Raw genomic sequence first — 27,174 nt, 5'->3', positions numbered from 1 at the left:
TTTTATTTGGAACCAGTGGTATTTCTTGTCCTTGACCAATGTGAACACTCTTTATCTTGTTGCCACTTTTTTAGTTTTGGGTATATTCAGGATATTTTCCTTACAGCTGCCAGGTGAATACTTGAATGTAGAGATGATTTTCATGCTTTGATTATAGCCTATCCAGTATTTTTTCTTTTTTTCCTTTATACTAGCCAATTATCAAGCAGACTTAGCAAACATTACTTGTGAAATTGCAATCAAGCAAAAGCTGATTGATGAACTAGAAAATAGCCAGAAAAGACTGCAGACACTGAAAAAACAGTATGAAGAGAAGCTAATGATGCTACAACATAAAATTCGGGACACACAGCTTGAAAGAGACCAAGTGCTTCAAAACTTAGGTAAGAATTATATTTAATTCAAATTAAAGTTCAGAGTAAATTGTCACACTGGATTTTTATCTTCTCTTCCTTTACAGGAAAAATATTATATTAGAAGTCACATTAAATGCTAATTTATCTGATGATGTTAAATATTACTGTTCATTTTTATTTTTTATGCTGGTATCTGTCTAGACTATTTTTTTTCCCCAAAGTTGTGGCTAATTGTTTTAATGCCTTGATTTATGCTGGGAACTTTTTTTAAATTAGAAAGATAAAAATTCAATGGCTGTTAAGTAAGAATCAATATTAAAAGAGAGAGTAATTGGAAGACACCCTGGCCTCCTGAGGTTTGTATTTGGGAGGTAGTTCTTCTCTAAGGTCATGAATTATAAATCTGTAAAATAAATATCTGTATCTCACAAAAACAAATACAAATATCGTTTGGTCATTTAGGCTCAATGGAATCTTACTCAGAAGAAAAGGCAAAAAAAGTGAGGTCTGAATATGAAAAGAAACTACAAGCCATGAATAAAGAACTGCAGAGACTTCAGGCAGCTCAGAAAGAGCATGCAAGGTTGCTTAAAAATCAGTCCCAATATGAAAAACAATTGAAGAAATTACAGCAGGATGTGATGGAAATGAAGAAAACTAAGGTATTGATTATATTTTCAATTAATGTTTGATGGTAATACTTGTGTCATTTGGGACCAAAAAAATTATTGTGGTTCTTTCTGTATTCTGTATTCTTTCTGTAACCTAGAAATGATGCACTTCCTTTTGGCAGTTAGTAGTTGTTTCCTATAGTTATCCATTATCAGAGTCTTTCTTTGAAATGGCTAAAAATCATGTAGTCAGTAGGACTTCTCTGACTTTAATGGATATTTATCTTTATTTTCTTAAAACTCATAGATTAGCAAAAGTAAAAATATTTCAAACATGCAAAAAGTCAGAGATAAAAACAATGAACAATATATTCAGTGTCTAGTTTAAGGTATTAAATATTACAGATATGTGCAAAACCTCCTATATATCCATTCCTGATCATAGTCTCCTTTCCCTTAGAGGTAGCTATCTTGAATTTGGTGGTTATTGCTCCCATGCATAAAAAACTGCAAGTTTTTTTCCCTTGACCAAAGAGAGTATGTGAATTCTTATCTGTTATTGTTTTTGTTTTAGAATAGATTATTCTTAACATTTTGCCATGAAAATCAATGTAGTTTCCTTAAAATAGGAAGTGTGGAAATGATTGAAAAAGTCATTAGGTTATTATGTTGTATAGTTGCTGATGACAACAAAAATAGCTAAAATCACAAGTGCTTACTATGTGCCAGGCACAGTTATAGGCACAAGGTGGGTATAAACTCATTGAATTCTCAAAGGAATCCAATCCCATAGAAATATTCAGTTCAGTTCAGTTCAGTTCAGTCACTCAGTCATGTCCGACTCTTTGTGATCCCATGAATCACAGCACGCCAGGCCTCCCTGTCCATCACCAACTCCCGGAGTTCACTCAAACTCATGTCCATTGAGTTGGTGATGCCATCCAGCCGTCTCATTCTGTCATCCCCGTCTCCTCCTGCCCCCAATCCCTCCAAGCATCAGGGTCTTTTCCAATGAGTCAACTCTTTGCATCAGATGTCCAAAGTATTGAAGTTTCAGCTTTAGCGTCAGTCCTGCCAATGAACACCCAGGACTGATCTCCTTTAGGATGGACTGGTTGGATCTCCTTGCAGTCCAAGGGACTCTCAAGAGTCTTGTCCAACACCACAGTTCAAAAGCATCAATTCTTTGGTGCTCAGCTTTCTTCACAGTCCAACTCTCACATTCATACATGACCACTGGAAAAACCATAGCCTTGAATAGATGGACCTTTGTTGGCAAAGTAATGTCTCTGCTTTTCAATATGCTATCTAGGTTGGTCATAAGTTTCCTTCCAAGGAGTAAGTGTCTTTTAATTTCATGGCTGCAGTCAACATCTGCAGTGATTTTGGAGCTCAAAAAAATAAAGTCTGACACTGTTTCCACTGTTTCCCCATCTATCTGCCATGAAGTGATGGGACCAGATGCCATGATCTTATACGTTAGAAAACCAAAGCCCGGAGTGGTTAAGTAACTAGTTCAAGGTCACACAGCTACCGATAATAAGTTAAATACCAAAAACTTATTCTAGTAATAAAACCCCTGGATTGAATATAAAAAGCTTAGAACAGTAAGTAATTTAATAGAAATATTAATATGTTAAAAAGGGCTTCCCTGGTAGCTCAGAGAGTAAAGTGTCTACCTGCAATGTGGGAGACCTGGGTTTTATCCCTGGGTCAGGAAGATCCCCTGGAGAAGGAAATGGCAACCTACTCCAGTACTCTTGCCTGAAAAGTTCTGTGGATGAAGGAGCCTAGTAGGCTACAGTCCATGGGATCTCAAAGTCGGACACGACTGAGCAACTTCACTGGTTCACTGGATTAATATGTTAGAAGTGTTTTCAAAATATAAATACATTAATCTTACAAAAATAGGAACTGACCTTTTAACATGTTGCAAAACTCCACATTTTTTCTTGTTCAGTATTCAGAATCCTGAGTATACTTCCATACATATGATTTATTTAATGAATATTGTAAAAGGGTAATCACAGTAGATGTATTTACCTAATACTTTAGGTTCGCTTAATGAAACAAATGAAAGAAGAACAAGAAAAAGCCCGAATGACAGAATCTAGAAGAAACAGAGAGATTGCTCAACTGAAAAAGGATCAACGTAAAAGAGAGGTGAGTGGACTCAGTTATGTAAAAATACTGTATGTCAATAATATTGTTCAATAAATGGAAGATATTTTTTGATAACTTTATTAAAAAGAGGGACAATAAAGCATTTTTATATATGGCATTTATTATAGTAATTCAATATAAAAGTTTATGAAAAACAGTTTAATATTACTATAAGTTTTATTGGAGGCTTATCCTAGATGATCAGATGGAAGAAAGTGGCAAATAATAATTGATTATTTCTAGGGAGACCAAGGAAGTAGTTGCAGTAAAATAGTGATTTTTAACGTGGTTCCAAAGACAGAGATTCTTATGAATGTCCCTTAACTAATAACCAGACTTCACTAGAAGAGACTTTACTAAGGGCTATACAAATTTTTGTATTATTTGACCCAAGAATTATGTTTCTATGAACTCAGACTAAGCAAATAATTTAAACTAAGAAAAATTACATTACAGTATGTTAAAATCTTCACTTTAGGTTATTTGTAGTAATGAAAAATGTAAAACCAACTAAGATGTGTGACAGTAGAGGTGACAGTTAAATAAATTATAATTCATTCCATTTAAGGGTATTTATTCATCTGTTAACAATTAGGATTTGGAAACTGCATAGTAAAATGAAAAATGACTATGCTTTAACATTAAGCGTAAAGTAACATTTTATATATGAATGCTTATTTACAATGACAGAAAAATTTAAAAGATGCATATCAATATGCTAAATTTTGTTGTATTAAAATTATAGGTTCTAGTTGATTGGATTTTTTTTCCCAAATTTTTGACAATATAGTTATTTATGACTTTTTTTTTAAAGGAGCCATTACCTTCTTTACCACAATATCAATTAGGTTCCAGCCTTTGTTCCATTTTTCTCACCCAACTTCTTCTAAATTCTCCCTGAATAAAACATGAATATACAAGATATTTTAGAAAACAGAAATCTGTTTTGTGAGCTTAAGATGAAATTAGGGAGCTAGAGAATGACTAATGAGATAGAAAAATAAATATGTTAGTCAGATGACTCCCATATTTATAACTATATATATTTATTAATTTTCCTAAGATATTAATGTATTTTAATAATCAGTCTATTTTATCATTTTTAATACCTGGTGATTTTATATCTTGTTTATGTTAGTACATTGTTACTGAAATCAGGTAGAATCACACTCTAGCATATGGTCTGTTCTTTTTTTCCTGCTTTTTAAAAAATTGATAAAACTCATATGCCATAAAACTCAGTTTTAACCTATAAAATTCAAATATTTAGTATGTTCACAAATTTGTACAACAATCACCATTCCATAACATTTTCATCACTCTGAAAAGAAACCCCAGACCAATTAGCAATTACTTGCATTCCTCTCCCTGGCTCCTGACAGCAACTAATCTACTTCCTGCCTATGTATTTGCCTATTCTAGACATTTTGTATACGTGGAATCATACAATATGTAGCCTTTTGTGTCTGGCTTCTTTCATTTAGTATATTTTGAAGGTTTATCCATGTTATAGCATATATCAGTAGTACATTTTTTTTTAATGACTATATGTACCAAGCACATTTTGCTAATCCATTCTTCAATTGTTGGGGATTTTGGTTGTTTTGACTTTTAGGCTATTTATTTCATTTTTAATGAAATTCTTTAGTGACAGGCATGATTTCCTTACAGTGTATGCTACCTACTTCTTTATTACTAAGTTGGACACAACGATTAAACAACAGCATATGGTGTATAGAGAGATCAATATTGAACAATTAATTCCCAGGACTGAACTTTTGCATTTTATCCACACATATGATGTCTCTTTTCTGGCTAATCATATAAAAAGCTACCATTTCAGACTTTTTCCTCTCTTTAATTTGTTGCTTTGTGTGCATATTCTACTCCTGTCTAAAGTGTTTCTTGTAATATTCAATTTGAACCCTCAGAGAACCAAATATGTTGTGTATGTCATACAAAAATTATGAATGAGCTTGAGATTTGATTTTTAATATGAAGAAATTAAATTTAGTAACAAGCTTGAAACTATAGGTTAATTTTAGTTTTGGATAGTTCATTAATTTAAAAAGATTTATTAGCTTTTCTTCCATGTCTATTATTGTATAGGCAAGGTGTCACAGTGATAAGACAGAGTCCTTTTCTCAACAAATTCCTATCTGATAAGATAAGAATATATATATACTTGGAATGAATCATCTATTTGAATTTGGGATGCACAACATAGAGAGCTATTTGTTACATCACAGAGTTGAAGTCCTAGAAGAGATGTTTGTGATCAAGTCCAAGTCCAAAGCTTTGCCCATGATCACAGAGTTAAATAAATGACAGAACCAGAACATGTTTTATTTTTAGTCCAAAACTATTTCCTAAATTATGTCCCTGTAAAATGGCTTAAAGTAATTAATAATTTTCTTTATCATATAGACTACCTAGAAACAAATTGGTAGCCAGTTAATTTTATTGACCAATATAGTATTTCCAAAGTTATTATAAAGTGCTAATACAATTAATATATGTTCTCTCTATATTTAAACCAGAGTTTATAATTATTGTATACCTTGTAATACAAGGTATTGTATTGAAAATATCTATTGAAAATATTCTAAACTGTGTTTCTTCCTGTTCATGCCTCAGCCAGCAACCAAAACAGAAATGAGATATTTGTGAAGTGTTTAGGAAGATACTTGCATATAGTAAGCCCTTTATTGCTGCTGTGTTGTGTTTAGTCACTCAGTTGTGTCCTGCTCTTTGTGACCCCATGGACTGTAGCCCACCAGCCTCCTCTGTCCATGGGATTCTCCAGGCAAGAACACTAGAGTGTGTTGCCATGCCCTCTTCCAGGGGATCTTCCTGACCCAAGGATAGAACTTGTGTCTCTTTATGTCTCCTGCACCGGGAGGTGGGTTCTTTAACTCTAGTGCCACCTGTGAAATCCATAGTAATGGATGCAAGGTGATAATTAGCTCAGATGCTGCTGAGAATTCTTACAGTTCCCAGTGAAATGGGACAGTGAAAATAAAGAAGTAAGAAGTATTTTATCTTTCAGTTTACTATTTTAACTTATTCAATATTATTTTATAGCATCAACTTAGACTTCTAGAAGCCCAAAAAAGAAACCAAGAAGTGGTTCTTCGTCGCAAAACAGAAGAGGCAAGTAGACCATTTGGAGGAAACATTCTGGCTTTGAAATAAATGATGTATTTCTATAGATTGAAAATGAGTCAGTCTCCATTGCTATTTCAGGTTACAGCTCTTCGTCGGCAAGTAAGGCCCATGTCAGATAAAGTGGCTGGAAAAGTCACTCGGAAGTTGAGCTCATCTGATACTCCTGTTCAGGACACAGGTTTCAGTGCAGCTGCTGTAGAAACAGATGCATTAAGAGCTGGAGCCCAGCAAAAAATGAGAATTCCTGTGGCAAGAGTCCAGGCCATACCTACACCCACGGCAAATGGAACCAGGTAAGCATGTTCTTCTGTTCCTACTGATGTAATATTTACATCACTGGATGTTGGACTTAAATGAAAAATAGCTCATCATTTGGCATCACATAATCAAACAAGCACATAACTATGTTTGTATGTTTTTATATGATTATAGAAAAAAATATCAAAGGAAAGGATTGACTGGCCGAGTGTTTACTTCTAAAACAGCTCGCATGAAGTGGCAGCTTCTTGAACGCAGGGTCACAGACATCATCATGCAGAAAATGACTATTTCCAATATGGAGGCTGATATGAATAGGCTGCTCAAGGTGTGAAAAGTAGAAAGTAGATTTGCACTCTCTCAGCTGTTAATTTTTGTTTTCTACATTTGTTTGCTGGGTAAATTGAATACTTGCCAAGCTGTGTTCTTTTGGGGGTGTGGTGATTGCATTGTGTATGAATAGATGAGCATCTTTTATTTTTTTAATTGTAGTAAGAACAGATGCCATGAGCTCTACCCTCTTAATATACATTTAAAAATGTATAGCACAGTGTTGTCAACTATAAGCACAGTGTTGTAAAGAATTCTATAACTTACTCATCTTATATAACTGAAAATTTATATCCACTGAACAGTAAATCCCCATTTTCTCTTCCTCAATCCCCAGTAACCACCATTCTATGTACTGCTTCTATGAGTTTGACTATTTAGATGCTTCTCAGAAGTGGGATCCTGCAGGATTTACCCCTTCTGTAACTCACTTATTTCATTTGGCATAAAGTTCTCAAGATCCGAGATGAACATAATTTCTTAAAGTCTAATCTGTTTTCTCAATAGCAACGGGAAGAACTCACAAAAAGACGAGAGAAACTTTCAAAGAAAAGGGAAAAGATAGTCAAGGAGAATGGAGAAGGAGATAAAAATGTGATTAACATCAATGAAGAGATGGAGTCATTAACTGCTAATATAGATTATATCAATGACAGTATTTCTGATTGTCAAGCCAATATCATGCAGATGGAAGAAGCAAAGGTTTGTAACTAAGAAAAATGTTTAATGAGAAGTATTTTTGTTTTTTTGTCATTAAAAGCACTTTGAATTTTTATATAAAGGGATATTTTAATCTATGGTTTAATATAATTCTCAGGTTTTGCATGTATACTCTTCCTGCCTGCTTTCTAGATTTCTCTGCTGATTGTGTGATGTTATTTATCATTGATAAAACATATTTATCATTTATTAATCCATCTTGAATTCTTAACTGCTTAAATGTTTTATCTTTTAAACTAGACCATATGTTTCTTAGAGTAGGGATTTTTTTATGCTTTTCTGAGAAGTCTCATTAGCTAATCCAATAATATCAAATAAATGCATGAAGCAATAGGGTTTGTCTTCTGTTAAACACATTCAGCTCAAGGTAATGATACATCATTTGCTGGTTTGATGCAGGAAGAAGGAGAAACATTGGATGTCACTGCAGTCATTAATGCTTGCACACTTACAGAAGCCCGATACCTTCTAGATCACTTCCTGTCAATGGGCATCAATAAGGTAAGATCTAACCACACTCTTACTGAAAAACCTAAGCTTTTGTTAATTCATTACAGTTTTATCTTTTGCTAATGACCCTTTCCTTTGTAATAAGGAGGAAGATTATTTTACAATGGAAAGTGTTCCTTTTATCTTTCTTTAGAGTTAAGAAAAGTCAGGAGTATGTACATCAATTCCATTAGCTTCTCATCTATTGCGCTTGTGTATTAGAACAGGTAAACAACTTAATCATTTCTTTTTTGCTTTAACAAAAGAAAAGGTAAAAGAAAAATCTCTTAGTGTGCAAACTCAGTGTTATAATTTTGATTTAATAATGACTCTTTACAACTCAAAGTCAGGAAAAAATACATTTGCACTCTCCTTATCTTAAGCAATTTCTGCTTAAATGTTATTAAAGATGATAATGATTTCTGACTTACCTTTTTTCTTCACATTGAGACTGTGCTATACCTTTAGTTTTGTTCTCTTGCTTAATCCTTACAATGTATATGGAATAAATATTATTTGTATTATTTTGAATATGAGGAAACTGAGGATCAGGAAGATTCTGATACTAGTCAGGAAGATTCCTCTGATACTAATAGCTAGCCAACACTTGCTCAGGGTCACTGAGTTTGCAAGCAGAAGAGCTAGGATGAATCAAGATCTATCTAATGTCAAATCTGACATCATATGCATTTGTCATTTGATACAGATCTTCATGCAGTTGATTCTGTTTTGTGTCATCTAAGATACATTTTTTTTTTATTGGGGGGAATGTTATAGGGTCTTCAGGCTGCCCAGAAAGAGGCTCAAATTAAAGTACTTGAAGGTCGGCTTAAACAAACTGAAATAACCAGTGCTACACAAAACCAGCTCTTATTCCATATGTTGAAAGAGAAAGCAGAATTAAATCCTGAGCTAGATGCTTTACTAGGCCATGCTTTACAAGGTAATTTGGATTGAATTTTAGTTAAATACATTGCATGGTAACTTTGCTCTTTGAGTATGCTATACTCTACCTCTTTCCTCTATAGCTTGACTGAATAGATGCTGTATTTACTTATGCTTTTAATAATTATTCCTTTTTTAATTTGCATGTATAAATTTGGGGGGGTATAATTATTGTCACTACAAGAAATGATTAGTAACTTAAAAATACTTACTTAGCATTATTAAGCAAATAATTTTTATGAATTAAAAAAGATCAACAATGTTTCTGAGTTGGTTGTTTAAATTATTAACCAAGCTTCATTACTTTATTCTGCATATCTAACTGTCTTAAAAATAAATGTATAAGTGTTTGCTATGGCATCTATTCTACATATCTTATAAATGGTACATAATCTTGTTTTATGTGAGAGTTCTTAACATTGGATCTGTTTTGATTGGAGTATTGCTTTTTGTTTCCTTTTTGCTGTTATTTGTACAGATCTAGATAGCGTACCATTAGGTAAGTATGTTTAGCTTTCTGTGTACCCTACAGCTGCATGAATTACTAATTGTTCATGTACACTAATTGTGGTACATCTTATTTAAAACATTTTTATTGACAGCCAGCTGGTTTTTGCATGATCTTTTTTGAAATGTATCTGTGACCACAAACATACTAAGTCTTTTGTCTTACACATTTCTTGATTTTTAAATTCTTAGATGTTTAAAGAAGTATAGTTTTCTATTTTATTATTTGAACTTCAGTTTTGGCTCTAGTTTCATAAGCCCTTCTTTCTATTTCTTGTAGGAAAAAATGGGATATATATTCCTATTTAGTTTTTAAATCTCTCCATGAATTTGTCATTTTACCCTCATAAATATCTTTCTGTGTTATATATCTTTTATATATAATGTCTTTGGTTTATTTTTGATAGATTCTCAGCTATTCTTAAATTTTATAGAATTAAGTACATATATTCTAATATTGTAAGTTGAATAAAGCTGCTGCTGCTGCTGCTGCTAGGTCGCTTCAGTCGTGTCCGACTCTGTGCGACCCCATAGACGGCAGCCCACCAGGCTTCCCGTCCCTGGGATTCTCCAGGCAAGAACACTGGAGTGGGTTGCCATTTCCTTCTCCAATGCATGAAAGTGAAAAGTGAAAGTGAAGTCGCTCAGTCATGTCTGACTCTAGAGACCCCATGGACTGCAGCCTACCAGGCTCCTCCGTCCATGGGATTTTCTAGGCCAAAGTACTGGAGTGGGGTGCCATTGCCTTCTCCGTGAATAAAGCTATCCAAAGAATTTTACATGAATGGATTAAAATAATATTTATAATTATAATATGTTCAAGTTAGAAAGAGCTTAAGAAATATTTGAGTATTGAGATTTTCTAGCTCTTGCATCTATAATATTCATGTGAACTATGCTCACCCATGAATAATATCTGAGCTTCTCCTGGCAGTTATATATATATATATATATGAAAGATCAGGAGTATCAGGGTGATTTTGCAATTCTCCCGAATGATTATTTTTGAACAGTTTTTATTTAAAATTATTTCAAAATCTGATCCTAACTTTTTTTCCTAATCACACAGCTGTCAAAAGTTTTCTAAAATATTTTTCTTGAAGGAGAGGAATGTAGCTAAAAGATTAATGCAATTACCTCTCTGGGTCATTAAACAGTCTATGGATCTGAATTTATTTTAAATGGTAGACTGTTACACAAATAAAATACTTGAGCTGTTTGATATTATTAGACCTTTCTTAGTTTACCCTGTGTGTTAAATCTCAAAATAATATTTCCTTGAGATCAACTCAATAATATAGATGTGGACTTTTAACCTGCTCAAGCTATAACAAAGACAGGTAGAAAAAATTTTGATTATATTAAAGAACCATGTTAAGGCTGCCAAAATTCCTGGAATATAATGAGAATTTTTGCCATTCCATATGTTATTAAGCATATTTCCTCTCCTCTTCCTCTTCACTCTCCTTCTTTTTGTTCTTCCCACCCCCTCCTCTGCCTTTTCTTTGTTCTTCTTCATCTTAGTGGCTCAACTTGAAGTAATAAGTTAATTCTTATTTAAGTCTATTATCTCTTTTAACTTGGAAGAAAAAAATCAATGTCCTCTTTGATGTCATTTTGTGCAGAAAATATTAAACTGTTATTTGATGAGTGTTGTTGCTTTTTCACAACTTTCAATTGTCTGTAGCTTAAAGAAGGGTCAAAACAGAGAAGAGGAACACATTCAACTGATAACAACCTGTTACTCATGGCATAAATTTTCCCTGAGGCCATAATCTAGACCCAGAAGTGCTTGGAAAAAAGCATAGAAGGAGAAAAACATGGAAGTAAATACAGACAAACTAGATGGTCATATGTACATTGCTTTAAAACAATTTTTTTTTGTTTAATTTCAATTTATCTCGAGCTTCGGGCTGAGTGCTGGGATTCAAACATAAGATACAGAATCTTGCTCTCGTGGACTATACCTTACTGAGAGTGACAGGGAAGAGACTTGAGATATGTACAGGGAGTTATGGGATCACAGAATGGGGCTACCTAACAAAAATGGAGGAGTTGATGAAGGCTTTCTGGAGCTGGTAAAATCTGAGCTGAAACATAAAGGAAGAAAAAGATTTAGCTAGGCAAGAGACAAGGTAGAAGGGGGCTAGGCAGAAGAGTCACTCTTGGCAGGGAGTAAGGTAAAGCATGGACATTTAGCCACAACATTATATTTATGAAGACTTCAAGCAGGTTGTTGCCCTAGAGCAGCAAGTATGTGGCTTGGGATGATGAACATAAGGTTAGAGGCCAGTACTCCATGCTAATAGGTGTGTCTTGTTGTAGCCATTGAAAAACATCTTTATTTTCCCCTTCTTATTCCTCCACCTGTGTTTGTTGTTGTTCCTAGGATCTTTCTCTACCTTTAGGAGTTTGCTAGAAGATTCAAGGGTCTCAGTGTACAATTATATTCATGGCAAAGATTAATGAGAGCAATGTAAGGATATACAACAGTATTATAAAGGAAAAGATGCAGATGGAGTAAGGAAGAATCCATATCTAGGCTTTCTTATGCTCTTTTCCTTCCAGGAAGCATCACACAGAGTATACATTTCTCTCTGGAATGAAAGTGCAGCAACATGAGTGCATTGTTCACATCCAGGGAATTCCATTAGACACTCAGCACCTGAGGTTTTTACTGGGTACTAGTCACATACATTCCTTTTATATAGTAGTACCAGAATTCCAGATTCTGGAAGGAAAGCAGGAATTCTCAGCATAAGCCATATTGTTTGCACACATATTCTAGGTGTAATGAACTATATTAGTTAACTGGTGACTGGAGAAATTCTGAGAGCCAAGTTTCCAGATAACAAAGTCCAACTTTGCAAGAACGCCTTTCTAAGGATAGTAGTCTTGGGCTGCTATTGTTACCCAGTCCAGACTCCTTCTGATCGCTGCACAACAGACCAATTAACTAAGAGATGAGATGTTGAGGCAAGGAATACGACTTTACTCAGAAATCTGGCTGACTGAGAAGATGGCAGACTAACATCTCAAAATAATCATCTTATCAGGATCTGCATGCCAGGTTCTTTTATAGAACAGAAATGGGGAAAGGTGAGGGAATAAAGTAAAAAGACCATTAACCTTGCAAACATCACCTGGAATGGCCAGTCTTGGGGAGGGGATATGTCAATTTCTTGCTTTCTATAGTCATCCATAGGTGGACAGGATCCTGAATAAAGGCATTTTGGTTTAACATTCAAGCAGAGGGGCAGGATTCCCTGAGGCAGGCCATTATGTATGGACAGTATACTTTTAGTGAAAAAAATCAACAGTAAGCAAAGGTTAAGGTAAAATAAACAGATCTAATGTGGAGTCATAATTGACTCTTCCCTGCAACACTATGTCAACTCTTTTCCATACGTATTTATATTAATATAAGACTTTAATAATAACTGGTTAGCTTCTAGTGACGTGAGATTATGCAACTATGTACTGATATGGATGACTTTAAGACATTTTGGAGTTTTAAATCTCACTGCTTTTAGTTTTAATGCTTAACAATGAGAAAAGAAGCTGACACTGGGCTGGAATTATGTTCTTAAGAGTTGAAAGTAGAGCAGTGAGATGATGGCATATCCTGCTGCCCAGACGGATATAGTGCCACAGGCAAAGCTCAGGCCTGAAGAGGTGTGTGATTTGGTGAACGTCTCAGTGAAGGGCTCTATCTTCTGGCTAGGTTAGTTATGCCAAACTGTAATCATCTCTGAATAAAGCATACATGCATATGCAGGAGCTAAGTAGTTTTTACTAAACACTTACATGATGTTTGATACTCTATCTGGTTTCATCATTCCTTACAGGAAAATTACTAGTTAATCTTAGCCTGCTTTTATATATGGGAAAATAAAGACTAGATTTGTCATTTCTTTCCATTTTCTGTGTTATTAACTAATTCCGTTACATTAGCACTCAATATCCTGTCTGTGAAGCACATCCCCCAGCCTCTAAGTATGGGCTTGAGATACACATTACCCTCAAGACCACCATTTTCCTCATTTCAAAAAGCAAACTCCTTTTTTGTGGGTCCTATTAGATGGGCTCCATTTTAGATAATGCTATCATTTATTACTGAATTTCTATCCAGTTGTCTGCTAAACAGTGAGGAAGAAGGGGAGCATCTGAGAAAGGAATTAAGAATATGATTTATGAGCATAATACACATGTATGATATAAAAGTAAAAGTTAAAAGAGATTAATCCTACATATTTTAATTAACATATATTACTGAAAATATTGCCTTTAGTTTTGTGATGCGGCTTTATAATAAATTGTATAAGTTTTGGAACTTTGCGCCTGTGTTAGGGCTCACTGACGTTTTAAATTATTCACTTTAAGTGGATGTTTTATTTACTGACTTCCTACTAGTTTTATATGTTTGCCTTTTTCTCTCTTTTCATCAGTGTGCTACTGTTTTGAAATAGCAGTGGTTTGTTTGTATTTATTTATAAAACTATTGCATGGAAACCTATAGTTTTAGTCTTCTATGTACATGTGAATGAGCTGCATGCTGATGTGTAACTTCTGAATACCTTCACACACACATACTCTCGTTCTACTTGAAAACAAAAATAAAAATAGAAGACAATCTATAAGTACATTGGAATACTAATAAAATACAACATATATGTTTACACTTAGGTATTTTTTGATGTTGCCTCAGGAGATTAAAGGGAGCTTGTGCAGCATTTACTTTAATCTTTCATGTTTTACTCAATGGTTTTTCATACATGGAATAAATGGATGGTGTGGGATAAATACATACTCTGAAAATATATTTAAATAATTACACATACTCAGATAAATACATGATCTCATTTCCATCCTGTGAACACTGTTCTTCTTTATTTTATCATTCAACTCACGGTTTTCCTATCTTGAACACATTTTTCTCATCCTAGGACATATAATAAAAAGAGTTTCTTAGAATTTTTTTTTACATTTCTATTTTGACTCAAGTCACTGAAACCAAAGTGCCCATGTTGAGAGACCTCAGGCTGATGTTTATTATAGCATAGGCATTACAGTCATTCAAAGTGCGACATGGATAATACTTACATTTTGGACCATTTTTTTTTTAGAAAATGTAGAGGACAGCACTGATGAGGATGTACCTTTACACAGTCCAGGATCAGAAGGAAGGTAAGAGAACCCTTAGAAACTTAATGAGTTGACTTCTGTAATATTTTTTAATACTTTTATCTTGTTGAATCAATTAACATAAAACAAATAATTTTAGATTTTATGGCTAAGTGAAGAACAGTAGAAATAATAATATGGAAGCCAAACTAAGTAATGCTTACCCATCAAAAATTTTAAAATAAAATACTGAGATATTTAAGGAAGGAAAATGAACTATTTTGATTAGTTTATTTTTATTTTAAATATTGTCTTTCTGTGTTTTCCATAAGCTTATAAATTTTTTTCCATACTTAAACTCATTAGGGGTCATATAGTTTTCTATATTGTTTCCTTTTATTCATATGATTAATTATTTATTTGCACACAGCTCACTGTCTTCAGACCTTATGAAGCTTTGTGGTGAAGTGAAACCAAAAAACAAGGTAAGAATAGAAAATACCAGGTAAACATTTTTTTTGATGTTCTTTATTATCACTATTAAATGAATAGGCCTTGGGCATAGGCAAAGATTTCATATGATAGAAATTTAGTTCTTTATCATAGTCTCCCTTGAAAAAAATTTATATTGACAAATTTCTCCTCTGTGGAACTTGTTATTTACTGTATTCTTGTACTTTTTCCACTAGGTAAGATATGATTATGGAGAACAATGCTTAAAATAATTTAGAATGACAGAAGATTTTTGAAATTTTAACATTAATACGTTCCTAAGTTTCTTATTTATTTTAACATATCTTGAGATGGTTTGAATAGGCCAACTCTTAATCATCATATTGTATTAAAAATTGAGACTATAATGCATATGTGTAAAACTTAAAAAAAAGTGTACATGCTGTTACAGGTGTGAGAAACAACATGGTATATTTCAGATTGTGTGTTGGTAGCATTTGTTAGATGAGTTAACTATCCATTTTAAGATGTTTGAAAACAAAGAATTCTTGCAGTGCTTAGTAAATATTTGTTGGTTGAATGGATGAAATCAAGACCTGAAAGAATAGTACTGTACTAATGCACAGGATGGATATAAGGCCCACAGTGGTTAGCCAGGTAATATAGATAAATAATTTGGTTAGATATAAGATAATTAACAGGAATCATTATGATTAACTGAGGTGGACATGGCCCATCTAAAGCAAATAGGCATCACTAACTAATGCTTATTTTTGCCATCATGGAATATGGGCCTAAGACTACCAGATCCTCAACTCTTTAAAGAGTAGCTTTAAATATGGATTTTAATGGAGAATTTCCTTCTCTTTAAAATACTGAGCTAGCCAGTTGAAAAACATCTCCAGGCTTTGTGTGTGGTCCTTGAACTACCAGTTTGGTGATATGTGGTTCGAGTTTGATTATTCTAAGTGACCAGAAATTACCCAATCTCAAAGAAAACATTCTAATATAGTTTGGATTGAGTCTTAACGTGGAGGAGAGAATCTCTTAAGGTAACTTGGTCTTTCAGGCCCTGTGAAATCCAGAGAGAGATGTGAAGTGGTAACCTGAAGGTCATCTCCTTAAAAAACCACTGTGATTAGGAATTCCATGAAAATGATTCAGTTGGCAATAGGGAAAACTGATACGGTGAAAAGCTGGCCTGCAGGGCTTCCTTTTTCCAAAAGTTTTCTGGTAATATCTATCACTCCTTTGGTACTGCATGGATGCCTAGTGTTAGTCGCTCAGTCATGTCTGACTCTTTGTGACCCCATGGACTGTAGCCTTCCAGGCTTCTCTGTCCATAAAATTCTCCAGGCAAGAACACTGGAGTGAGTAACCATTTCCTTCTCCAGAGGATCTTCCTGACCCAGGGATCAAACTCCGGTCTCCTGCATTGCAGGCAGATTCTTTACTGTCTGAGCCACCAGGCAAGCCCATAGATGCCTAAAAGGATCTAATATCATTTATTTTTCACTCATTGAAGACATAAAATTGATTATATATCTTAAATAGACTTGTACCAGCACTACATTAAATGCAAGCCATATGAAGTTGAATAAAACAGGGTGTCTACCATTTAGAGGTTTATAATCTGGTAAACACTTTGATTATCTTTTAATATATTAGTGATAATAGCCAGGTCTAAGTATTAACAACAAGGTAGTCTGTTTTTTTAGGAGTATGGAAGGGAGTGCTTAAATAAATACAATAACCTTCACCTGCCTTACCATGCTGCCAAAAACATATGGACTGGTGTTCGAGATCCATCAGGAAGATTAAACAGCCAGTTAGGCATCAGGGGAGCAGGGTCATAAAAATGGAGAAACGGATGTAAAAATTGATATGTAAAATTTAAATTTATATTAAATAAATTTATATATTATATAATATATATTAAAATGTATATTAAATAAGTCATCTAAGCCTGGGAAAGATCAGAATTTAGTTGAATGCCACTGCAACTATCTTTCAGTTTAATTTATTTATTCCTTCTTTTTTTTTCTAAAATGATATATTGAGAAAGCTGGCCATTAGTATCAGGATAGCATAATAAAAATGGAGGCAGATTGTCTGGTTTTGAATCTGACTTTGCCACTTACTAGCTGTTTGACTTTGGACTGTTAGCTATCCTGTACTTTAGTTCTCTCATTTTATGAATTGGGATAATAATAGTATATACTAATATAGTAAATTATTTAGAATTTCTGGCATACAATAAGTATAATACAAACATTGGCTATTATTATGACTTCTAAAGTTCTCAGCTGGCTGTATCTCTGGCTTGTCACTATCTTACATGTTGTGTTCGACACACTTGCTAGGAAAGACACGCTGAATGTTTTACCTATTTCAAACTAATATTAAATCTCTATTGCCTAATCATCTTCTCTGCAGAAGTTTGCATATGATTGCTTTTCCTTCCATTCTCTGACTAGGCCCGAAGGAGAACCACCACTCAAATGGAATTGCTGTATGCAGATAGCAGTGAACTAGCTTCAGACACTAGTACAGGAGATGCCTCCTTGCCTGGCCCTCTTACACCTGTTGCAGAAGGGCAAGAGATTGGAATGAATACAGAGACAAGTACTTCTGCTAGGGAAAAAGAGCTCCCTCCCCCATCTGGCTTTCCTTCTAAGATAGGCAGCATGTAAGTCTGGCCCAGCTACACTAACTTCCTTTCTTTTGCCTTTTCTTTAAAAAAAAAAATATATATATATATATATTGCATGTTACTAATTTCTTATTTCTATTTTTAAAAATATATGTAAATAAGATCTCTAGTTTTCCAAGTAATTTCTGTTAGGTATTGTATCCCCTAATTTTTGCACATTCAAAATAATTTAAATGAGATGTTCTTTGTTGAATTGCTTTGTCTGATATTTAACTTTTAGAGTCTTTCTTAAAGATTATAATTTTTATAAAAGCTGAGTTATAAATTACAGGCAAAATTTATTTAGAAACACCTAAATTAAAGTTATAACTATAAAACCACTATATAAACAGAAGCTTTAAAAAACTCTTAAATTTGCTCTTAATTATGTTAAACCCTAGTTCTAAGAGTCTGGTCAGGATAATAAACCTTGGCTGAAACTCTTGAAGAAAAGTACAAATACCAGTTAAAAACAACACATTTTGAAGCTTCCTAATTCTTTGCCTTGAAGTACATTGCATGTCTGGGATGAGTGTACACACAAAGTGTAAATACTGTATTATTAAAGATGTGAAGGAGGGACTGTTTCCTCTCTCCTCTATGATAATCTTAACAAAAAACATTCAAGACAAATCTTATTTAGAAATTTTTCATTATTATCTTGAGAACAAAGATTTCCCTACACAGGCCAGCATGTGTTTGTATAAGTGTCTTTTCTTAGTTATATTAAAGTTATATCAATCATTCACTTGGTAAAGATTTTTAATGCCTTATTTCGGACTAATTCTCACATATGATCTTGCAAATGATCTATTGGATGAGCACATCACTGCATTGAGAAATATTGCCAAAAAGTGTTACACATTATATGACTCTAAATAATAAAATATAACAAACTCCCCACCCCAACCTGAATATCTGTTTCCCATAACTTTCTTCATCCTATGAAGATAGTTTCATTGTCTTCCATTCAGTAAGCCCATCTGCTATCTTTAGTTCCAAAATTAATGATGACAGAGCTATCCTGCATGTGCTTGAGGTGACTTAATGTAATTAATAATTGGATTTGCTATTGGAGATTGCTAACCAGTATAGCTTATGGCTTCAGTGCTTTTTTGATAACAGTAGAAAAAAATGAAGTGAAGGTAGTGATATAGAGCTGAGAACAGATTTTAGAGACTCCTATGTGTTCAGCATTTAGTCTATCAGATGAATAGAGACTTTTGGAACTTCAAGACTAAATCTATGACCTGGATTCCAGAATGCAGGTAATACCTCCTTGTTGCCTTTTTTTTTTTTCCCCGTTTTAAAAATGTATCATTCATGACAGGTTGTAGAAAATATCTTTTAGACACTGTCTCTTCACATGATTTATTATCAAGTTTTCATAAATTAAGATGCTTATATAGTTCTATACAAATTCAACAGTTGGTCATATGCTTGGTACAGTGATTCTTATAACTCATAAGTACATGACTTTCATTGCATGAAGTAAAATGATTTACTCAAGTGGGCCTTATGATTTAAATAATACAGAACTTCTAAAATATGTTTTCCTCTAATTAAAAAAATCAGGCACATAAAGTTTAATTATATTTAGTTTTCACTTTCAAATAGGAATCATTGTAAGCCCATTCTAGTGATCCCACTTGCTAATTCCTTAGTGGTTTTTTTTCTCTTTTCTTACTAATATAACTAGTTAAAGATAGCAAAAGTTCATTTTTTCACTTAAAATTCATTACCACTATGCACAGAAATCCTAGTCTTAAATTATTAATTACATAGCCACTACTCATCATTTAAAGTCTATAATAAAACAAAAGTATTTTTAGTACTAAAATTTATATAGCTAACACTTAAATACTAGTTAACTAAAATAATTGTGGGTTTTTTGTGATTACCTGTAGTATTCTTTTGTGAGTGTGTAAATATTAATTCATTAAATCTCATTGTTTCTCATTCTCTGATATTCTAATATTTTTGTTCTTGCAAAACTGTAAAGACAATTTTCCCTCAACTGAAGCAGTTCTAATCAAACTTATACACATGTTTTTAAACACTTGTATTTAAAGTAAAAAATATTATTTTAGCTATTTGGCAATATAGCATTGATGTTTACATTCAAAGATAATGGTCATGTATATTTGACAAGATTACCAATTTAAAAATTAAAATATACAGCTGTCAAGATCCCATTAATTAAAAATAATTTGTGATATTTTCCTCTCCTAGTTCTGTTTCATTTCCAAATAATCTTTCTCAAATTCCAGGTGTCAATCTACTGAAAATTGAATATCTGCCAAAATTATGTGTATGCATTTAAAATTAGATAATTGAAGAATCTTCTCTCTTAGTTCCAGGCAGTCATCCATGTCAGAAAAAAAGCTACCAGAGCCTTCCCCTGTAACAAGGAGAAAGGCATATGAGAAAGCAGAAAAATCAAAGGCAAAGGAACAAAAACAGTAAGCTATTCATGCTCTTTATCTAGTAGATTGTGTGAAATGTCTGATGCCCTTAGATGCTAAGGGACAATGGTGAAATTATTTTCCATATTCAGGCTTACTCTGGGATTGTGACTTGGTCTTACAGAAAATTTTGAAATTAATTTTGACTGTCATTTGATAAAACTGACATTGATTTCACCTCTTTAAAGTGATTAACAAAAATCTAGTATTAGAAGATATGTGCTATTGTCCATTTTATTTCTGTTCTTTTATGTTTAAATTGATAACTATCCTCAATTTTTTTGTTAAACTATTTTAATAGCTATTTGTATGTTTTGTAAGGGTTAGCTTACTTAACAGTGCACAATATAATCTGATGATCCACTTACCTGGGCATTTGTAAATTACAATAACACAACAGACGGAAGGTTTTAAATGGGTTAAAACCACTGCCACCTTTCTACTCTATGGCATAGTGAGAGCTCCCTTAGGCCACCTCAGGAGCTACATATGGCAGGTAGATCCCTGACATGGTCTTGAGTAGAAACATCAATGCAAATCTATATTTAAGTACTGGTAAAGCAAATTTCTTTAACGTAAAAATAATTATAAAAAGAAGCTTTCATATAGTTTCTGTACCTGCGAAGATGATCTTACACCTTCCTCCTCCCTTGTACCAAGATGCGCACTCTCTACTTTGACCACTGGTTTAGCTGACTTGAATATCATGGCAATTACTCTTCTAATTAACCTTCTTCCTATATTTCCTATATTTAGAGATGAAATTTACCTGTTTCTACAGAATTGAATGTCGTAATTATAAGCAGGAGGTAGGGGATAGGACAAATATGTAATTTAAAAATAAATGAATAAATCAGCTAAATAGATAAATTCTTCTTAAACTCTCAGGGTCTGTTTCCCCATCTGTAAAGTGAACAACTTGGTCTCAACTCTCAAATAGTATAATTTTAAATTTGGTTTGCTTTATTTATACTGACTTAGATTTTAGCAGACATTTTCTTTAGTGCCATCTTGTGGCCAATGTGACAAAATTCAGTGGAAAAAAATTTCAATGAAATTGTTTGGAGTACATTTTATCTTATATAAAAGGAAGAGAGGATGAAAGGAAGGAATTCTATAATGAAAAGCTTTTTTTAAAAAATAAAAGCATGTTTCTTATAACATTTCTAACAAATTAAAGCCAATTAAAGCCACCTATGTAATGTTCTTTTTTTCTTGTAGCTCAGATTCTGGAACCTCAGAGGCTAGTCTTTCACCTCCTCCTTCCCCACCAAGCCGGCCCCGTAATGAGCTGAATGTTTTTAATCGTCTTACTGTTTCTCAGGGAAACACATCAGTTCAGCAGGATAAGTAAGTCATTAAGTAAAAGAGCCCCAATTATTCATTATAATATTCTGAACCTTTCAATTATTCATTATAATATTCTGAACCTTTCAATACAGTCTGTAGAAAACATTTAGCTTCTCTGTGTGAGAGATGGAGTCTGACTTGTAAACTCTTCCCATATTTCATGTATTTTTCCAATGGAAAATGAACCATACAGACAAAATTAGAGAAATTTATTTTCCTGCTGAACATTATTCCCTGCTATGGATTTGCATTGCAGTACTTCCACACTTGTCTTGCCTTTTTTTTTTTTCAAGTAAATTAGAATTGAAAATCTTTGAGATCACTTGAAGTTTAAATTTCTTGGGATTCTTCAGCTTTATTGAGCCCATAAAAGCCTCTAACCCAGATAGTCTGCACTGAAAAGAGGCAAATTATTTTACTTTTGGTGCATGTATCATCTTCTAAAACCATTGTCATATACGTATGGGTAAAAGAGTACTTTGATGGGTGGACAACATAGAACTCTGGGTTGTTGGGGAAGAGAAGTTGGAGAGGGATGGAAAATATAATTTTCATTAAATTTGAAGTGAAAAAATATTCCCACATTGAGCCAGAATCTCTTTTGCAAGAATTTCCTACTAACAGTGTTGCCATAAGGTATTTATTAACTGACTTCTCTGCTTTGAGTTTGAATGATAACATTGTGGATAATATACATACTTGATATTCAGTATCCCACACCAGTTCTTTGTTTTTTATGCTATAATCTCCCTGTATATATAAGTTTCTGAAATTTATAAGGTATTGTTAAAATCCATCTGGCATGTTTAGGTCATGCTAAATGGCTCTATGTACATAGGCACATCATCATTTTGAAAGATTGTTTAATCCACTTAATTTATGGATACACTTTTTATTAGATTTTAATATAGTTTTAGCAGTAGATACAGACATGTCCTTTAAAATGATCTAGATAGGTTTTTTAAAAAAATATTTAAAAGAGAACATTTAAATCCTCTTATTTAGTTGAGAAAGAGTAGAACATTAAGAATGTCTTTAGGAAGTCCATTTTCACAAACAATATGAAGAATTACTAAATTTTGTCTCCCTTGCATTCACAGTCATAAAATTTTTGTGTCAGTCTTTTGATAATCTTGACAATCTAATCATAGTTCCATATTTTCTGAAATTGTTTATGCGCTATCAATCATTTGACTCTGTTGTCATCTCTATAAAGTAAAATTTAGAATAAATGACTACACTTTCAAAATCTCACCTAACTTTTGAATCACTTTCTTTGGGCTCCTTTTTGAGACTAGCATATTTTACCAGATAGAATTAGGTCCTACACATTGTTTCTGATTACATAATATGCCAGTATTATGTAATCACTTTATCACCATTCTTCCCAAGTATTAGAATGACCAAAAAGTTTGGGAATTTTTCATAAGACATTATGGGAAAGCCCAAATCAACTTGGTGGTCAACCCAAGATATTATATAATAATACAAGCTAAAGAGATTTTCATAGTAACTAGACTTATTGTCAGTCCTGGAGGTTTCAGGTTAAGGCTGACGAGAGTAGCTCATCTATTTTTAAGTTCCAGTAAAACCTCCTAACTATTACTAAGGGATGGCCTAGTCAGAAGAACTCCATGTTTTTGAGATGAATTAAAATCCAAGGTTATTAAATTTTGAATGATTTGCTTTCCATGTATACATATGGTATATTTGTGCAACTTCTGCATGAAGAGTTTAAATATAAAGTAATTATCAAGAGGAATAAAATTCATTAATGACTATTGAGACAGAAAAATGTTTCTAGTACTAGTCAAATTAGAGTCTTGAGGTGATGTATTTCACTAGCTTGATGCTGTTCCTCTTCAGGGTCTGTATTTCAGAAAGTGAGAGTAGATTAGATTCTGTGGATCAGTAATAGAAAGTTTCCCCCCCCCCCACCCCCCAAAATTTTGGAAGAAAACATAAGCACAAAATTTTAACTAATCTGGCTATCAATGAATTTGCTGACATTCTGCACAAATAGAAAAGGAATGCACTATAAAGGAAATGCTTGCTGTATTTCTGTTATGCATAGTACTGAATCCGTTCAGTCTCAGTGTCTTTACCTGTTGACATCTGTTTTCTTTTTCCTCATAATTCTAACTCTTTCACTGTAGGTCTGATGAAAGTGATTCCTCTCTGTCGGAGGTACACAGGTACTTTCTATCTTTCCTACGTTCTGGCATTTCATTGATGTTCTAAAATGCCTTCCAAGAAACTTTAAACAAGTCTCATTTTTGTTGCACTCATAACTTGTAAGCCATATAAATGCACTAATATTTTTAAATATTAATTTTAATATGCTTTTGTGAAGTCATAGCTTTCAAGGTAATGGCAAACTTTTTTAATATAATAGTACAAAAACTTGTGCCATTTGTATTCTGCCTATAATCTAAAACTTTTATTTAAAAGAAATTAAGTTTTATGAAAATTAATGTCAAGGTTTGCTCTTCATCAGACATTTTTTCCACCTCAAAGTGTAGGAAGTGAATAAGGTATTTTTTCATGTTGATTTATTGATTTTAAATAAAACTTTATGGCAGGCTCTGTGATTTTAAAACAAAAGGTATGCTAGGGGAAAAAAGTATACTGTGGTACATAAAATATCGAAAGAAAAGAATTTTTAAAACATAATATTTTAAGCATTTTAGATGCTGTTTTTAAAATAATGTTACATTTTTTCATGTTATGGATTTTTTGGACCATTAATTTCTCTTTTTTTCCTTTTATTTCCTATTCTTACTAATCAATTTGTCTCCTTCTTTCTCTTTGCACTACTTTCCCATGTTTCATGACCATTTTCCTGATCATCAGTAGATCCTCCAGAAGGTAGGCAGGGGGAGGGAGAGGAAATTAATATCATTCACAGTATTACAAAACAATACTGGTTTTTCATGGACCAAAAAGCATTTTTTTCCCTTTCATATCAGATCTGTTGTTTAAGTTTGCAATATTAAAGTTAGTTATATATTTCATAATGTAAATAGATTTTTAATAGAGAAAGAAATACCTTTGACTTATGTTTCCAATTTCTATATTCTTTCTATTAATATTATCTTTTGAATCAGGTAATGGCTATAAAAATTAACCCCAATATTCTGAATATATGAGAGTATTTTTTAGTATATAATGAATATAATATTATATTTAATGTTGAAATTATTTTCTTCAGAAGTCTGAATGAATAAAATACAAAAGAATGAAAAAGAGACATCTTGTTCTCCAAGGCATGCCATACATAAGTTATTGAAAGCAGATATTTACCTCTGTAATTTTACAACCTTTCACATGGCAGAATTGTGTTGAACGTTATGTCATCAAGGGAACATTAGTAGATTCTTAGGATAAAGATAGTAATTTGAAGGAGGGAAATCTTTGGAGTCATAGTGTTAAATAACCAAGGGTACTATTTTAACTTTTTTCTTAGGATGATTTGTGTCATTTAATCTGCATTTGTGCAGATCAAAGCAGCTCTAAGCTTGTTAAAATGAATTCTTTTATTTATAATCAGCTTGTTAAAATATACATACGTATATATGTAGTGTTTTGGAAGTAAGTATTATAGCAATAGACTATGCATTAGATCATAACTTTTCAACATCTGAAGCAGCAGTTAAAATTTGATGGCTTCAGTTCATAACTATAAACTCCACATAATAGGATTTCAAATTGGCAATTTTAGACTTTTGAGGAGGTTTTGCTACCATTTCTATTTCAATCTGTTAAATTTTTAGATAACCCACAAATTACTGAGCATTAATTTTAAGGATCTCAAATTAATGTGTATATACAAATAATACTTTGGATTTTGTAGTTATTCATCCATGTGATGGATGATCCATGTGATCCATCCATGTTCCTGGTCTTATTTCTGCTGATGAGAAACTCCCTTTACTTTTTGAAATCATTATAACTAAATCCTAAAAATAAATATTTCTTAATCCTGATCCTAATTTATTACCTCTTTAAATTTTTGTTCTTTGGTCTGTCATCAGCCCTCTTGAGCTATACTAGCATTAATCCAGTACATCTTTTTTGCATGCATATGACAGCTCTTTAAATATTTAGTACTTTTGTATGGTCTCTCCAATGAAGGTTCTTTTATCAGCTCAATAGATTTAATCTGTTTCTAATGTGATATAGTCTGCAGATCCTTCTTTTTGCTTCTACTGTTCTGGAAAATCTCCAGGTTTTCAAAGCTCTTTTTAAAATGTGGCCTCTAGAATTCCACTTCATTCTAGATGTAGCCTTGGCAGAGTATAGTAGTTCTATTGCTTTCTTTCTCCTGAAATATTTATTTATATTTCAGAAGTTATTGAAAATAGTGTTAGAGGAATCATACATTGTTGATCCATTGATCTTGTATTCAATAAACAAATTTCTTTAGCTTTTAAAATCTAATTAAGACCCTTTCCTATTTGGAGCATTCTGTTCTATCTTCAACTTAAATTTTATGTTTAAATTTTATCCAGTGAATATTTTAGTGCTAAGTACATACTTAAACAGTTTTGGGGAATAATTTTCTAGACAGTATAGCTCTTTAATATGTTAATTTAGGAAGCATGCCATATCTGTCTTCAGTTCAGTGGAAAGACTGACTAGATATTGAAGACCTTTTTCCAGATTGAGAGGAATGTTGATTCTAGGGTACTTTTCTGCCACTGATGGAACTACCTTACTACAACAATTTCAAACTCACCCACCATGTATGTAGGGATATTATTTGAAAAGCTTTTTGTATGGACTTCATTGGAGTCAATATACATTATGAATATGACATTACCCTAGTTTGCTGCCTATTAATTTTACAAAAAAACTCCCCATGAGATGTTATCGCTTACTCATGAGCAGTTAGATGTTTGTAATTTTTGTAATTATTTATTTAATAGTTCCCTCTATGAAACTAAACAAGTTTTACCCATTTGTAATTTCTGAAATCCACTTTTTTTTTCTCCTTTCTGGAATATGGGATCTACACATTTTATCCCCTTTATTGATTCTCTTAGCATACCAACAATGATTTTCCTCCACAATGGTATATACTTTCAAAATCTTGTGATATAATGATTTAAAAATAGAAATACTTGAACTCATTGAATGTCCATTGTCAGTTCTAACTTATGTTGGGCTCACATTTCTTCTGAATTATTTCTGTCCCTGGCATCTTAAAGGTTGTTCTCATTCATCAAGAATGTGGATACAGACAGCTTTATCTCTGAATCTGTCCTAATATTAAGCCATCTCTCTTATATAATGGACACACGTGCATGTGTGCTAAGTCACTTCAGTCATGTCCGACTCTTTGACCTTATGGACTGTAGCCTTCCAGGCTCCTCTGTCCGTGGGATTATCCAGGCAAGAATACTGGAGTGGGTTGTCATGCCCTCCTCCAGAGGATCTTCCTGACCCAAGGGCTGAACTCGCATCTCTCATATATCCTGCACTGGCAGGTTCTTTACTGCTGATGCCTCCTGGGAAGCCCATAAAATGGACATATTTCAGCA

At 33.1% G+C, this 27,174-nt stretch overlaps 1 protein-coding gene across 6 annotated transcripts in view; it reads left to right on the top strand.

The window, feature by feature from the left end:
• The window catches only part of KIF21A (kinesin family member 21A), a 187,417-nt gene that overhangs the window by 144,094 nt on the left and 16,149 nt on the right, over positions 1-27,174 (top strand). For 2 of the 6 annotated variants that reach the window (XM_055580585.1, XM_055580568.1), the window contains 17 exons: positions 195-383; positions 819-1,018; positions 3,023-3,130; positions 6,215-6,283; positions 6,377-6,591; positions 6,731-6,884; positions 7,394-7,588; positions 8,006-8,107; positions 8,873-9,038; positions 9,519-9,539; positions 14,674-14,734; positions 15,102-15,156; positions 17,602-17,813; positions 20,171-20,278; positions 21,503-21,631; positions 23,788-23,826; positions 24,485-24,499. In XM_055580585.1, the coding sequence (XP_055436560.1) occupies positions 195-383; positions 819-1,018; positions 3,023-3,130; positions 6,215-6,283; positions 6,377-6,591; positions 6,731-6,884; positions 7,394-7,588; positions 8,006-8,107; positions 8,873-9,038; positions 9,519-9,539; positions 14,674-14,734; positions 15,102-15,156; positions 17,602-17,813; positions 20,171-20,278; positions 21,503-21,631; positions 23,788-23,826; positions 24,485-24,499 (2,038 nt within the window). The remainder of the gene's footprint in view (positions 1-194; positions 384-818; positions 1,019-3,022; positions 3,131-6,214; positions 6,284-6,376; positions 6,592-6,730; positions 6,885-7,393; positions 7,589-8,005; positions 8,108-8,872; positions 9,039-9,518; positions 9,540-14,673; positions 14,735-15,101; positions 15,157-17,601; positions 17,814-20,170; positions 20,279-21,502; positions 21,632-23,787; positions 23,827-24,484; positions 24,500-27,174) is intronic. The other 4 variants (XM_055580593.1, XM_055580576.1, XM_055580604.1 and 1 more) reach the window with 3 other exon arrangements.

Source organism: Bubalus kerabau, chromosome 1, assembly GCF_029407905.1.
Source record: "Bubalus kerabau isolate K-KA32 ecotype Philippines breed swamp buffalo chromosome 1, PCC_UOA_SB_1v2, whole genome shotgun sequence".
Classification (NCBI taxonomy): domain Eukaryota; kingdom Metazoa; phylum Chordata; class Mammalia; order Artiodactyla; family Bovidae; genus Bubalus; species Bubalus kerabau.
Note: the sequence above shows the minus strand (reverse complement) of the source record. Positions and strands in the feature narration are given on the sequence as shown.